General features: G+C 36.8%; 1 protein-coding gene and 1 long non-coding RNA gene across 5 annotated transcripts in view; one reads left to right on the top strand and one right to left on the bottom strand.

Moving 5' to 3' along the window:
* The window catches only part of LOC132159706 (double-stranded RNA-specific editase 1-like), a 28,431-nt gene extending 24,864 nt beyond the window's left edge, over positions 1-3,567 (top strand). For all 3 annotated transcript variants that reach the window (XM_059569291.1, XM_059569290.1, XM_059569292.1), the window contains 5 exons: positions 391-542; positions 656-824; positions 1,893-2,074; positions 2,159-2,337; positions 3,391-3,567. In XM_059569291.1, coding sequence (XP_059425274.1) covers positions 391-542; positions 656-824; positions 1,893-2,074; positions 2,159-2,337; positions 3,391-3,567 — 859 coding nt within the window. The remainder of the gene's footprint in view (positions 1-390; positions 543-655; positions 825-1,892; positions 2,075-2,158; positions 2,338-3,390) is intronic.
* LOC132159708 (uncharacterized) overlaps positions 1-13,173 on the bottom strand; it is a 37,900-nt gene that overhangs the window by 23,279 nt on the left and 1,448 nt on the right. Inside the window, exon 3 of one of the 2 annotated variants that reach the window (XR_009437899.1) lies at positions 8,133-8,288. This is a non-coding gene — a long non-coding RNA (uncharacterized LOC132159708). Of the gene's footprint in view, positions 1-8,031; positions 8,289-13,173 lie in introns of those variants that run through there. The other variant, XR_009437898.1, reaches the window with a different exon arrangement.

Here is a 13,173-nt window from a genome sequence, read left to right as displayed (position 1 = left end):
ACCAAATATACTTATAAAATATATAAATTATATATTTATAATAACAATAATAATAAAATATGTAATATTGTTTGTGTAACAACAATACTCTCTAATCATCCTTTATTTTGATCATTAAAAAATGTCCACTCATTCACATTAGCCTGTGGATATGGACGATTATTTTGGGATCAATTTCTCAGATGCCGATTAGCATGAAATTATATAGACATGGATATGTGTGTATAATCAATTAGACACAACCTTTATTTGCTGTGAAATAATAAATGACAGATTTAATGACATGGGTGTCAGGCCAAGGACCTATTTTCAATTATAGACATTTCAAAGCCCTCTTAATGGTCTCTGTTGACATCATAGATCTCACAAGTGTGTGTGTTTTCTCTTTAGCGACAGCACTGAGGAACATGAGAAATCCATATTCAGATGGTGTAGTGAACATGGCTACCAGCTAAAAGACGATATTCAGTTCCATCTGTATATCAGCACGTCGCCCTGCGGAGACGCCCGGATCTTCTCCCCTCATGAGGCTGGTGCCGAGGGTATGTAAATTATGACGGATGGATGGATTTGCTCATTTTGTTGTTGTATGCCACAACAAAATATGGACCAGTTTTTAAAAAGTAGTAAATTCAATTCAACTCGCTCTTTCTAGACCAGGGCGACCGACATCCAAACCGCAAAGCTCGCGGACAACTGCGAACCAAGATTGAGTCTGGAGAAGGTACAATACCTGTTCGTACGAGTAACACCATTCAGACCTGGGATGGCGTGTTGCAGGGAGAACGACTGCTAACCATGTCGTGTAGTGACAAGATTGCCAGGTATGATTAAAAATATTGTTTTCATAGAATATTTGTTTTCTCAAATGCCTCTTTAAAAATACATTTTCCCTAAAGCAGATATTTGTAAGTTTGTAACCCATTTCAATTCCATTGAAGGAAATTTGTTTGATGCATTACGATGTATTTTCAAATCAAAGTTTGTTTTTTGCAAAAATTCTGATTGTAAATAGGGGTCAGTGTTTATTTTCTAGTGCTGTGACCGTAATCTGAATAAAACAGATTTTATTTTTTCCTCTTTGTTTTGCCTTTTTTTTTTTTTTTGGAAATTATATGGCTTTAATGATTGATTCTTTTTGAGGAAAAAAAAAAGCCTGCTAACATCAGGTGGCACACTTCTGTGGTGACACCTCTCCTTTATCTGCTTGATGTCGGATGCTTCCTATGACCATCTTACTCTTTTCTTAAGCCCCCTCCCCACAACTTTAATGAGTGTCGTTAGCATTCTGTTGCCTGCATTCAGTGGCACTCAAAAAGCAGCTGATTGGCTGTCGTCTTGGCTCTGAAACCCCAATCACTTCAGCTCTCTCCAGAGCGGGGGGCTCCCTGGAGCAGGGGCATTGGGCCCCTGATTAGGGCTCTGATTTTGGTCTCTAAAAAACAGCCACCTGCTGAGGGAAGCCGTACTGCCGCAAACACATCCGTATGCCTTGCATTGGATGCCAAGAAATACACTCCAGTTAAACACAGTCGTTATCATCCAGCTGTGAGCTAAGGCTTTTTGAAAGCTCAGATCTGATGCATCACCTTTGGAAAAAAAATCATTCTGAAGGCTTCGAGGAAATCACAGTGATTGAGATTATAGATCGCAGGTGTTATTTTTCCGATCATTTCAGTGGTTGCCGTAAATATGACTGTGTGAGTGCACCCTTTTGACATCAGGATGTTGTTTTATTCCTTCATGGTACTGTGGCATAAGTATCGTGCTGTATGTCCGCAGGGGGCAAATACTTTGTACTGCATGCAACCAATGACTTTGTTTCTATCTGTCAACCAGGTGCACACCTGTACTTTTTAAAAACATTTGTGGTTTTCTTTCTCCCTTTGTAGATGGAACGTCATTGGAGTGCAGGGGTCTCTTCTGAGTTATTTTACAGAACCCATCTATTTCTCTAGTTTAATTTTGGGAAGTCTGTATCATGCGGACCATCTTTCCAGAGCCATGTACCAGCGCATCGCCGACATAGACGATCTGCCCAAGCCATTCGCCCTCAACAGACCTCTTCTTAGTGGTAAAACATCTCAAATAAATGATTGATTGTATCGGTTTTCTCAGCTCTTTTCCCAACCATGTCTGTTTTCTCCCACCTCTGCAGGTATCAGTAACACAGAAGCAAGGCAACCTGGGAAAGCTCCCAACTTCAGCGTCAACTGGACAGTCGGAGATCAGGGGTTGGAGATCATTAATGCCACCACAGGAAAAGATGATCTCGGAAGACCGTCTCACCTTTGTAAACAAGCCCTCTACAACCGCTGGGTCTGTCTACATGCCAAGGTAAAGCATTTCTGTAAAGGTGGATGATAGTTCATGGATGAATCTAAAGAATCAAGTTTGACTTTTTATCAAATATGGTAACTTGGTCAACCCTCCACATTGTGAGTAAATCACTCACATATGCGACTAAATCTTCACTCTGGGTAACAAATTCTCAGATTTTACTCACCAGTGTGTGAGTTGGAGGCTACGTAAGTATAAGTATAGCACAGATATATTTTCATTCGCCTAACACACTGACTGCACGCTTTAAAGTTTCACTCTCCGTCAATCGATCGGTGTTATTTTTCAGTTAATCTCAATGGATGTGCACCGCACAACTCTCGTGTGAAGCCATGGCTTTGTCTCACGCACACGCAAAGAGAGAAAGAGAGAGAGCAAGAGAGTCTTACTGTACATAACATGCAGAATTGACGCAGTACATGAAAATTATATTCTTTCTTGTATTTTCCTGCCAATTCCTTTGGAATTCTTCAGCTTTAAGAACTCTCACTCGGGTTCTCTGGTAGTAGGTGGAGCTAACGTTCAAACAGCAATCTCATTGGCTGGTGCTCACCTATTATTGACCCTGTTTTTACATACAACCTGATTAATATTCCTGAATCCAGTAACCCGTTATTTCTTAGTGTTTTTTATATTGTTCTTATTAGTAGAATTTGTAGTATTATTTATTACTATTATTATTCAGTTAATACTGAATGACCAAAAAAGGGGTGTAACAGTTTACAAAATTCACAGTTCGGTTCCATACGTCCTTTTAGGCTGCCTTGTTGAGTGCAGTGGCACTGAGAACATTATATTTCACACACTATTTTAAACGCTCTTTTATTTTCCAAATGTAGTAGGATTAGTCCAACAAATAATTTGGTTTGTAATGCGTACCGAACCGAAAGCCTCGTACCGAATGGTTCAATACGAATAAATGTAACTTTCACCCATATCAGTCTGGCGAGTAAATAAAAAAATGTACTAGCCAATGGCGATTCAATTGCTAAGGTGTTTGTAGAGGGTTGTTGGTATATTAAAAAGCAAATATCCTTTTACCTCTCTCAGCTCAGTGAGACTCTGCGGATCCAAGGATCTCGGCCAGGCTCCTACCACGAGGCAAAACAAGCGGCAGTGGAGTATCACGCGGCCAAACAGACTCTCTTCAAAGCTTTCTACAAAGCAGGACTTGGAGCATGGGTTGAAAAACCCATTGAACAAGACCAGTTTTCCCTTACTTCTTAAAGGGTTAGTTCGCTTAAATTTGCAAAATTATGTCATTAATAACTTACCCTCATGTTGTTCCAAACCCGTAAGATCTCCGTTTATTTTTGGAACACAGTTTAAGATATTTTAGATTTAGTCAGAGAGCTCTCAGTCCCTCCATTGAAGCTGTGTGTACGGTATACTGTCCATGTCCAGAAAGGTAAGAAAAACATCATCAAAGTAGTCCATGTGACATCAGAGGGTCAGTTAGAATTTTTTGAAGCATCGAAAATACATTTTGGTCCAAAAATAGCAAAAACTACGACTTTATTCAGCATTGTCTTCTCTTCCGTGTCTGTTGTAAGAGAGAGAGTTCAAAACAAAGCAGTTTGTGATATCCGGTTCGCGAACGAATCATTCGATGTAACCGGATCTTTTTCAACCAGTTCACCAAATCGAATTGAATCGTTTTAAACAGTTTTCGTCTCCAATACGCATAAATCCGCAAATGACTTAAGCTGTTAACTTTTTTAATGTGGCTGACACTTCCTCTGAGTTCAAACAAACCAAAATCCCGGAGTAATTCATTTACTCAAACAGTACACTGACTGAACTGCTGTGAAGAGAGAACTGAAGATGAACACCGAGCCGAGCCAGATAATGACTCATTCACGAGTCAAGAACTGTTTCTGTCAGACGTGTCCAATTCGAGAATCGAGGAGCTGATGATACTGCGTATGTGTGATTCAGCGTGAAGCAGACCGACACACAGGGCGTCTGAACTGAACTGATTCTTTTGGTGATTGATTCTGAACTGATGCTGTGCTAGTGTTATGAGCCCAGGTAAACTGAAGGCTTGCAGACATCGCCAATGACGCCATTACGTCGAGCGCAAAAGAAACGGTGAACCTTTTTCTTCAACCGGTTTATTGAATTGAACTGTCAGAAAGAACTACTGGTGATCCGAAAACCGATGCAACCGGTTCTTGACTCGTGAATGAGTCATTATCTGGCTCAGCTCGGTGTTTATCTTCAGTTCTCTCTTCACAGCAGTTCAGTCAGCGTACTGTGAGTAAATGAATTACTCCGGGATATTGGTTTGTTTGAACTCAGAGGGAGTGTCAGCCACATTAAAAAAGTTAACAGCTTAAGTCATTTGTGGATTAATGCGTATTGGAGACACGAACTGTTTAAAACGATTCAGTTTGATTTGGTGAACTGGTTCAAAAAGATCCGGTTACATTGAGTGATTCGTTTGCGAACCGGATATCACAAACTGCTTTGTTTTGAACTGTCTTACAACAGACACGGAAGAGAAGACAATGCTGAATAAAGTCATAGGTTTGCTATTTTTGGAAAAATGTAATTTCGATGCTTCGAAAAATTCTAACTGACCCTCTGATGTCACATGGACTACTTTGATGATGTTTTTCTTACCTTTCTGGACATGGACAGTATACCGTACACACAGCTTCAATGGAGGGACTGAGAGCTCGCGGACTAAATCTAAAATATCTTAAACTGTGTTCTGAAGATAAACAGAGGTCTTACAAGCTTGGAACGACATGAGGGTGAGTTATTAATGACATCATTTTCATTTTTGGGTGAACTATCCCTTTAAGATAAGCCAAAAGAAAGGTGATCGTCGGCAAGAGATTTTTTGTACATTTACATGGAATGCAAGGTTTTAATCTAACCTCCATAGTTGTTGTTATGTTTTTAGCCTCTCTTATTACTGAGAGTTGGTTTGTTTCTTTTATCTGTAAAAAACATGGTGTGTTTACTCAGAAAAAACGAAATGGCTGAGATAAAAGTAACCTGGCTGAAATTTTACATTTGGGTATGAACAAGACCATGCTCTAAACAAATTAATCAAGGTGGCTTGCACAGTTAATCACATTGACTATAATGCTGCCTTAATTTTATCTCAAAATGATTTTAAGTTACATCTATAATTGTATTAGGTAGTGGATAACTGTTTTCACTCTAATTAAATAATGTAAAAAAATTATTTCACCAAGGAAGTTCCCTGCAGGAAGTTTTCACTCAGGACAGGAGACAAACCGATCTATATTATGGTTGCTATAAACCAGCAGCTTGGTTGCGCAAAAATACACATCATTGTGAAAATAACTATAGAGATGCGCAATACAACATGTATGTGCTAATACAGATTTCTGTTAAATAAAACCTCTTCTGATAGCGATAATTGGTACTTCTACCACCTTCTACCAGGTGCTTTCTGCCACCTTTTTAAACACCCTTACATTTAAATAACTTCTAATGGAATTGAATTATTTTATTCTCTATAGCATCTTTTTGAGATTTAGCTAACTTAGGGTGCTTAAATAACAGTCAAGCTGTGATAATTATTATTAAGTGCTATTAATTAACAAGCCGGAGATGTTTTATTCACTGCATGAGTTTTGTAATGGCCCACTTTTTCACCTCCCTTTTGATTAATAGGACCTAATTAGCTGTTTAAATATTCAGCCGATGTCCAATAACTCAGATAGTTACAAATATAGGCCAATAGCAGTAATTGACCAATATGTGTAGCTAAAAACAATCCAACAAAATGAGCTCAGGCTCAGCCCAGTTTTGGGTAAAGTCAAAATCCAGTGTTTTTTTCTTTTTTTTTTTTTTTTTTTAATACTTGTTAATGTATTCTAATGTACATGTTTTTTGTTGTTGTTGTTGTCTTTTTTTTTGTTTTTTTGTCTTAAACCACATTTCCACTGTATTGTAAATGTGACAATTTAGTTTTCTGTTTAAACTGTAAACAGATTTTATCACCCAATTTCTTGTTTAATGTTAAGAATGTGATGCCATTTTTATTGAAAACAATAAAGACTGAACTGTATCATCCAAAATCAAAGTTAATCAGAGTGCGACTGGGAAACATTTATTGCTTTTAGAGAGAAAAAAGCTTTGTGTTCCTGTTTGCATGTGTTCTTGAAGTACACAAGTCTCATTCATCATTTTACATTTTAATAGGGTGCTTTTTAGCCACAGTGCACACTTTTGCAAAGCACTGAAGTGAACTTCACAGTGGGTTTCAACCCAGCAGTCTTTGCTGGGTTATGTCACTAAAGTGTTGAGTCCTCACTCCTCAGACGACTAAGAGCAACATTTGAGACCAGGCCTTTATTATTTAGTGTGCCTCTGCTCCGCAGGAGCTCTAGAATCAATGTAAACTCTAGTCCTCAACCTAGTTATGTCGAGAACATGTCCTGGAATATTCCCATGATGCCACTGTGTTCTACAATTCAGGATGCTCTTTGTTTTCTGAACTAGAGTCCCGCGTGAATTCAGTAAGTGCTGCATCTAAGCAAAGACTCGAACGTTAAAGCTTTAACATGAGAGGAAAAGTATAAAAGGATCTGTAAGAAAATCAAACGATCACAGTCTTTGTGGTATATCACTCTCTCAGATTTTGGTCTGTCAAACTTTTGTTTCATGAGTTCTAATGTAGTTCCCCAAACAACAAACGTAGTTGCAACGTGTTTCTCTTATAATCCTGAAAGTTGTACTCAACCCCCCCCCCCCCCCCCCCCAAAAAAAAACGGTATTTTGTGCAATTATACCGACTTATGAAAGCTTGAAAGTTTTTAAATACCCAAACAATTTAATAGACTTGGTGAGGGATTAAAAACACATTATCAGTATTCTGTGGGTTCTTAAGAACAAAAGAGGTTCAAGTGGATTCGTTTCTGGAAGTCTAATTCCACTAAATTATGACCTTTTGTTTACCGGCAATAGCGACATAGGAAATGAAGCGATTAGCGGTGTGCTAATCGCAGTGACTACAGTGAAATTGTGTTTATCTGAGCTCGCAGGCTCACTGTGGTGGATTGGTCTTTGAACAATGGCACTTTCGGCTAAAGTGCTTTTATCCGTGACTCCTTTAATTCACGTTCTAGAATGCTTCCTCTCTTTTCTCTTTTTACATTACCATTTATCAGTTTTTGAGGGCTGAAGCCTTTGTTTCTCTAAAGAATGTAAAAAATGTCTAAAACATGCCTGTATCCTGTTTTATGTGTGTTTAGAGGCGTACAACTAATTTTAATAATCCAATTTCTAATACTTTACGATGTCCTTGAACATTGGATTTTTACAAATGTTCATTTATTTACAAATATTTTTATTTTAAAATAATTTCATGAAGATGCAATAACAGTAATTTCCTAAACAATTAGCATATTATTTGTCCAGTTTGTTTATCAACACATGTTTTACTGATTCTGTTCACCTCTAAATGTCAAACTTGATAAGAAACTTAGCTATAATTATTTGCAGACTTATTGGTGTCTTTTGGGTGGTCTCAACAATATTGTTTCATATGAGTGAATCAGCCTGATGATTACACGAAAGTACGTTTTAAGCATCAAATCATCTTCACTATTTAGATTATGGAAGTCATTTCATTGCAAAGGTTGTTTAGCAATTGCTAAACAAAGAACTATGAAGAATATTTCCCCATATACTATACACATCTTAAACTAGAGTTCAGGCAGGACTTTTCAGAGTAATATTCTAAAGCGATTCATTTCTTTCTTCTCCCATTCGTGTGAAATGGAAATGGTCTGATCATCTGTGCAAACCTGTGGCTTCCCTCTCACAGCTGTCCCGCTTCTTCCCATGGTGCATTGGGAGCATGTGGGTTTTTAGGCCATATCAGCTCTCCACACCTGTGCGAGGTGAGAAAGTGGAAGATAATCCCAGCACGGATTTGCCTCATCTCTACGCTTCACAGGAACCTGAACAAACAAAATAAAGTAACCTTATCGGCCATCAAAACTTAAAAAACTTCCACCTTCTGTCGGCACCATCTTTAACTTCAGAGAACTTCCAGCGCGAGAAAAAGAAAGCTCCCCTCCGTTGTGCGAACCGTGCGGATGTGTTTACGGTTCAGGGAAGAAACGAGAGATTTGCGGATGATTTTCTGAGTTCGATCAGACTCAAGGTGAGGCAGGATTAGCGTTAGACGCCTTTCATGGCTTCCGGCTTCAACCTTTATCTCCAAATTGCCTTTCAGGAGGTGAAGTGTGTAAAAAGAGAAAAGCGGTGCTTTTTCTGCCCTTGTCGCTGGAGTCATATATGTGCGCATGTACGTATCTCACTCCACTTAAACTGTTTTTGTTAAGCGTAATTTGAAAGCATTGTGTGCGAGCACAACGTGTTGGTTGTTTTGGTTGCTTCAAATTGCCAAAGCGAGATAAGATGATTTGAAGCGTTAAAAAAAAAATGTCAGGGCTTTTGGATGAAAGCATTTTACCTCAAAGAAAATTGACTCAAGTACTTATGACAAAAATCTCGGACAAAGCACACAAAGTTCAATTTATGATGGACATCTCTATTTTTTGTTTCTTTTTGTTCAAGTAAACACGCAATTGTATTTCACAGAACTAAAGTGATGCTAGTTAAAGTTCACAAAGAATATAGTTTATAATAACTCGTTATTTTCAATAGAATAACATAAATGAAGTTCAAACTGAAATTTCAGTTAGGAACGTAAGTAAACTTGGAGTAGACTTGTGCCGGTATTCGGTACTGCGATATATCACAGTAATGAATATGCACGATATCCTTATCGTGGGGACTTCAAAATACCGCGAATAATTACATTACAAATTATTCTACATTTGGAATGCATTTTAAGAATACTATTCCCATCACCTGGTCAAAATGCACAACACCGCTGTATGCTGCTTGAAAGACTCTTTGCGCTCTGATGTAAACAAGCACGTAAGAGAAGCACACGGAGGAACACGTGAGCAGAGGTGGAAAGAGTACAAAAATATTCTACTCAAGTAAAAGTACCATTACATTAATGAAATTTTACTTAAGTACAAGTAAAAGTACCAGTCTAAAAAATCAACTCAAGTAAAAGTAAAAAGTAGCTCATTTAAAATTTACTCAGAGTAAAAATTACTTAGTTACATTTTAACCAGTGGGAGTTAAAAATGGGACAGACCAAGGGTGTCAAACTCAGTTCCTGGAGGGCCACAGTCCTGCAAAGTTTAGATTTAACCCTAATTAAACACACCTGATCCAGCTAATCTAATCATTTAGGTTTATTTGAAAACTACATGATATGTGTGCTGGAGCAGGGTTAGAACTAAACTCTGCAGGGCTATGGCCCTCCAGGAACTGAGTTTGACACCCCTGGGATAGGTCTATTAATCTCAAACTAGTTGTTTTTAATTAAAGGAATCAGTTATTTAGAATAATAAAACATTTGGGCTGTTATCTGGCAAATCAGTATCAACAAACTCATCTTTTCAATACAGAGGAAATGCAAAAGCTTCATCGGACGTGGCATTTAGATGTATTACACTGTTTAGTGCAGGACAAGAATGCATTTAACCTGCAGTTACAAATGCATGAATAATGTTTTGATATGCCAGACATAAAATGTTGAATACTCATTTGAAATTATAAAAACTTAATTATAAAAAAAAAAAATCAAAATATACTTTAAATGTGAAATTAAAATGGCCAGTATGTGTCAGCAAGTCACTGTTAATAAGTGAGTCATTGCGATTGAACCAAATCATTTAAACAGTTGATTCATTCAGAAACGAAACACTGTCATGTTGCTCAGAGATGCAAAATTTTGCTTTGGTGGCTGTGTTTGGAATAAATTTTTGTTGTAGAAATAGAGCAAAAACAATGGCAATATGGTGTCTAAAACGCAAGTCTCTTAGTTTACGGTCCTGTTGTAAAAAAAATAAATAAATATATATATATATATATATATATATATATATATATATATATATCAGTGGCGGCTGCTGGTCTTTCAAAGAGGGGAAGCTCATTTTCGGCCTACATTATAACCCTCTGATGGTCTTCATTTGTAGTGACACTCCGGGTCTTTTTGACCCCAGACAATAACATTTCATTTTGTAATAGTAAAATATTTAAATTTTTTACAAATATAATTTTACTCTGTTCATTTATGTTTTTACTAAACTTTGTACAGTTTTTGGAGGATTTAAATCTTTTACATTTCTATAAATAAATAAATATTTATTTAAATAGGCTTTTTTTTTTTTACAAAAAAAGAAAAAAGCATTTCAGGTAAAATTCACTTCATAAAAGACCCAGATTTCTAACTTTCATACATGGGGATACCATGGATAATTTTATAAGGTTTAATGTAAGATTTTTGCCCATTTTTGGGGAAATTCAGTTTAAAAATTGTAATAAATCACTTTAACCACTAGATGGCTATAGTGTGTGTGTGTGTGTGTGTGTGTGTGTGTGTGTGCGCGCGCACATTTTCAATCTGTCTTAGTTACCAATTTAATTGTGTGGTGGTTCTGCATTTTACAAATATCAAGAAATATTGCCGCAGTTTGTCTTTCGAATACACTTGAGAAATCCGCGATCATGGGACTGAGCGTGAAACAGCTTCGTCGACTTCTTATGGTGCAGACCGCTGTCAGTCAAAAGGAGATCGACAGATCCTCCAATCATCACGCGGAAGCCCAGTCTTCATTCACCTCCAGAGACGCTGAGCGTCCGTGGGCGGGACATAATCGCAGCATTTATCCAATGACCGTCTAGCTTCGGAGCACTGAAAAAAATATGTTCAAAGCAGCCCCATCGAAGTCAATGGACGCTCGGCTTCATCAGGGAAATGCACTGTGACGCTACGGGAATGTATGAGAAGAAAATCGAGTCAGCCGACATGTAGCTGATTAACACAATACATAATACACAATAGTACATATTTGACCGTTGGGTTTTTTTTGTGTGTGTGATTATGATTTTTAGAGGAAAAGACAGTATTCTTTGTGTGATTTTGATTCTAAATGATTTTGATTGATTTCATTCTAAATGCATTTCAACAGACTGAATCACACAGTGAAAGAACACTCTAAATGCGCGCGTACATCATTAAAACAACAATTATGATATTATCGCAGACAATATATATCGCACACTCCGCACCAGTCTTTTTGGCTAATTTGTGCAAAACCTCTTGCTAAAATGTCAAAGCATCATTTTAACCACCAATGCAATGACGCAATTATTTAGCTCACCTCTATATGCTTACGTGGGGTTGATGTCTTGTCGAGATTTTATAAACTGCTAGTTTGGTCTCCCTAGGCAAGCACAGCATACACAGCATAATAGAGCATACATATGGCCAGGGGTTCACTTCATTTCCTTGAGTTCAACTTCAGAATATGACGGGGTTTCGTTTTCAGCGGTGTCTGCACCACTAACGCCTGTTTTGTCCGTCTGCATCTTTCTTGTGATTTTAGCGCCAGTTTGCCATACCTTCCAGGGAGCGATTTTTTTTTTTACTCAGTAATTAATGTGTTTTAAAATGTAGCGAAGTACAATACTTCAAACAAAATATACTTAAGTAAAAGTAAAATTACAGATTAAAAAAAATACTTAAAAAAGTAGAAGTACACAAAAAAGCTACTCAATTACAGTAACGCGAGTAAATGTAATTCGTTACTTTCCACCTCTGCACGTGAGGGACGAGCTGAAGGAAAGCACATTCACTCTCTGACAGCAGATGGTGCTAAACTGCAGAAAATGTCCTTACCCTGGAAACCCCTTAAATAAACCAGCTGGACTACTTTCTGAAACATATTTAGATAATTTTAAATAGCCATTCAGATTTGTGTATTTGCTATGATGTTCATCACAGTGCCAAATACTTAAGTATTAAGACTTAGTAGGTTATTTTAATCTGAACTACAACGTGCCATAGATGTAGTTTGAAAATGTTTAGATTTTTTACTGTTAATTCACACTTTACATCAGGGCTTAATTTTTAACATTAGTTAATTCATTGGTTAACATAAACTGCCAATGACAAATTATTCTGAACATTCATTCATCTTAGGTATTCCAATATTTAATAAAATATTGTTAAAATGTAAAGTTGCAACTGTATTATTTAATGAGCTAACATGAACAATGACTTGTATTTTTTTTAACAAAGATTAATAACTTCTGTAGCAAATGTAGCTATTGTGAATGTTAATTGTTAACTAATGAGATTATAAAGTGATACCTATGGGTCTTTATAGTTCTTTTGCACTTTAATCTGTGCAAAACTTTTAACTTTATATATTTTTCTTTATTGTTTTATTTTATTCAAATGTTCAGTTATTTTTGTTATTAGAATAAAGTTATTTAACCTATTATATTATACTATATTTTGAGCACTTTTTTAAACTAAATTTCAATACCGTGATAATACCGTTTACCTTGATAAAAGCATGAGCAATTAATCGCAACAGGAAAATTTGATACCAGCATAACCCTAACTTGGAGACATGTGTTTTATTTTATCTATGGGATATCGTAATTTATTAGTAACGCTAAGAATAGTGCATTTAATGATGTTCAACCAACATAATTTTATTCTTGTCAAGTCAAATGACATCCCCATCTACCAGTAAAATTTTAATTGATTTACCATGTGCTTAACATTTTATTTTAAAAAAAAAAAACAATAACTCTGAGAACAAAAAAATCTGAGCGCCATGCATAACTGACAAAGTCATATTATGGGATGCATATTTGGTGTAGCTGGCACTCTTGACCAGCATAGGCAGACAGTGTAATAGCATTTGTGCATGTGTCTTAGGTTCATTTTTGAAAGATGGA

This window comes from Carassius carassius, chromosome 16 (assembly GCF_963082965.1).
Source record: "Carassius carassius chromosome 16, fCarCar2.1, whole genome shotgun sequence".
NCBI classification, from domain to species: domain Eukaryota; kingdom Metazoa; phylum Chordata; class Actinopteri; order Cypriniformes; family Cyprinidae; genus Carassius; species Carassius carassius.
The sequence above is the reverse complement of the archived record's forward strand: the minus strand, read 5'-3'. Positions and strand labels throughout refer to the sequence as shown.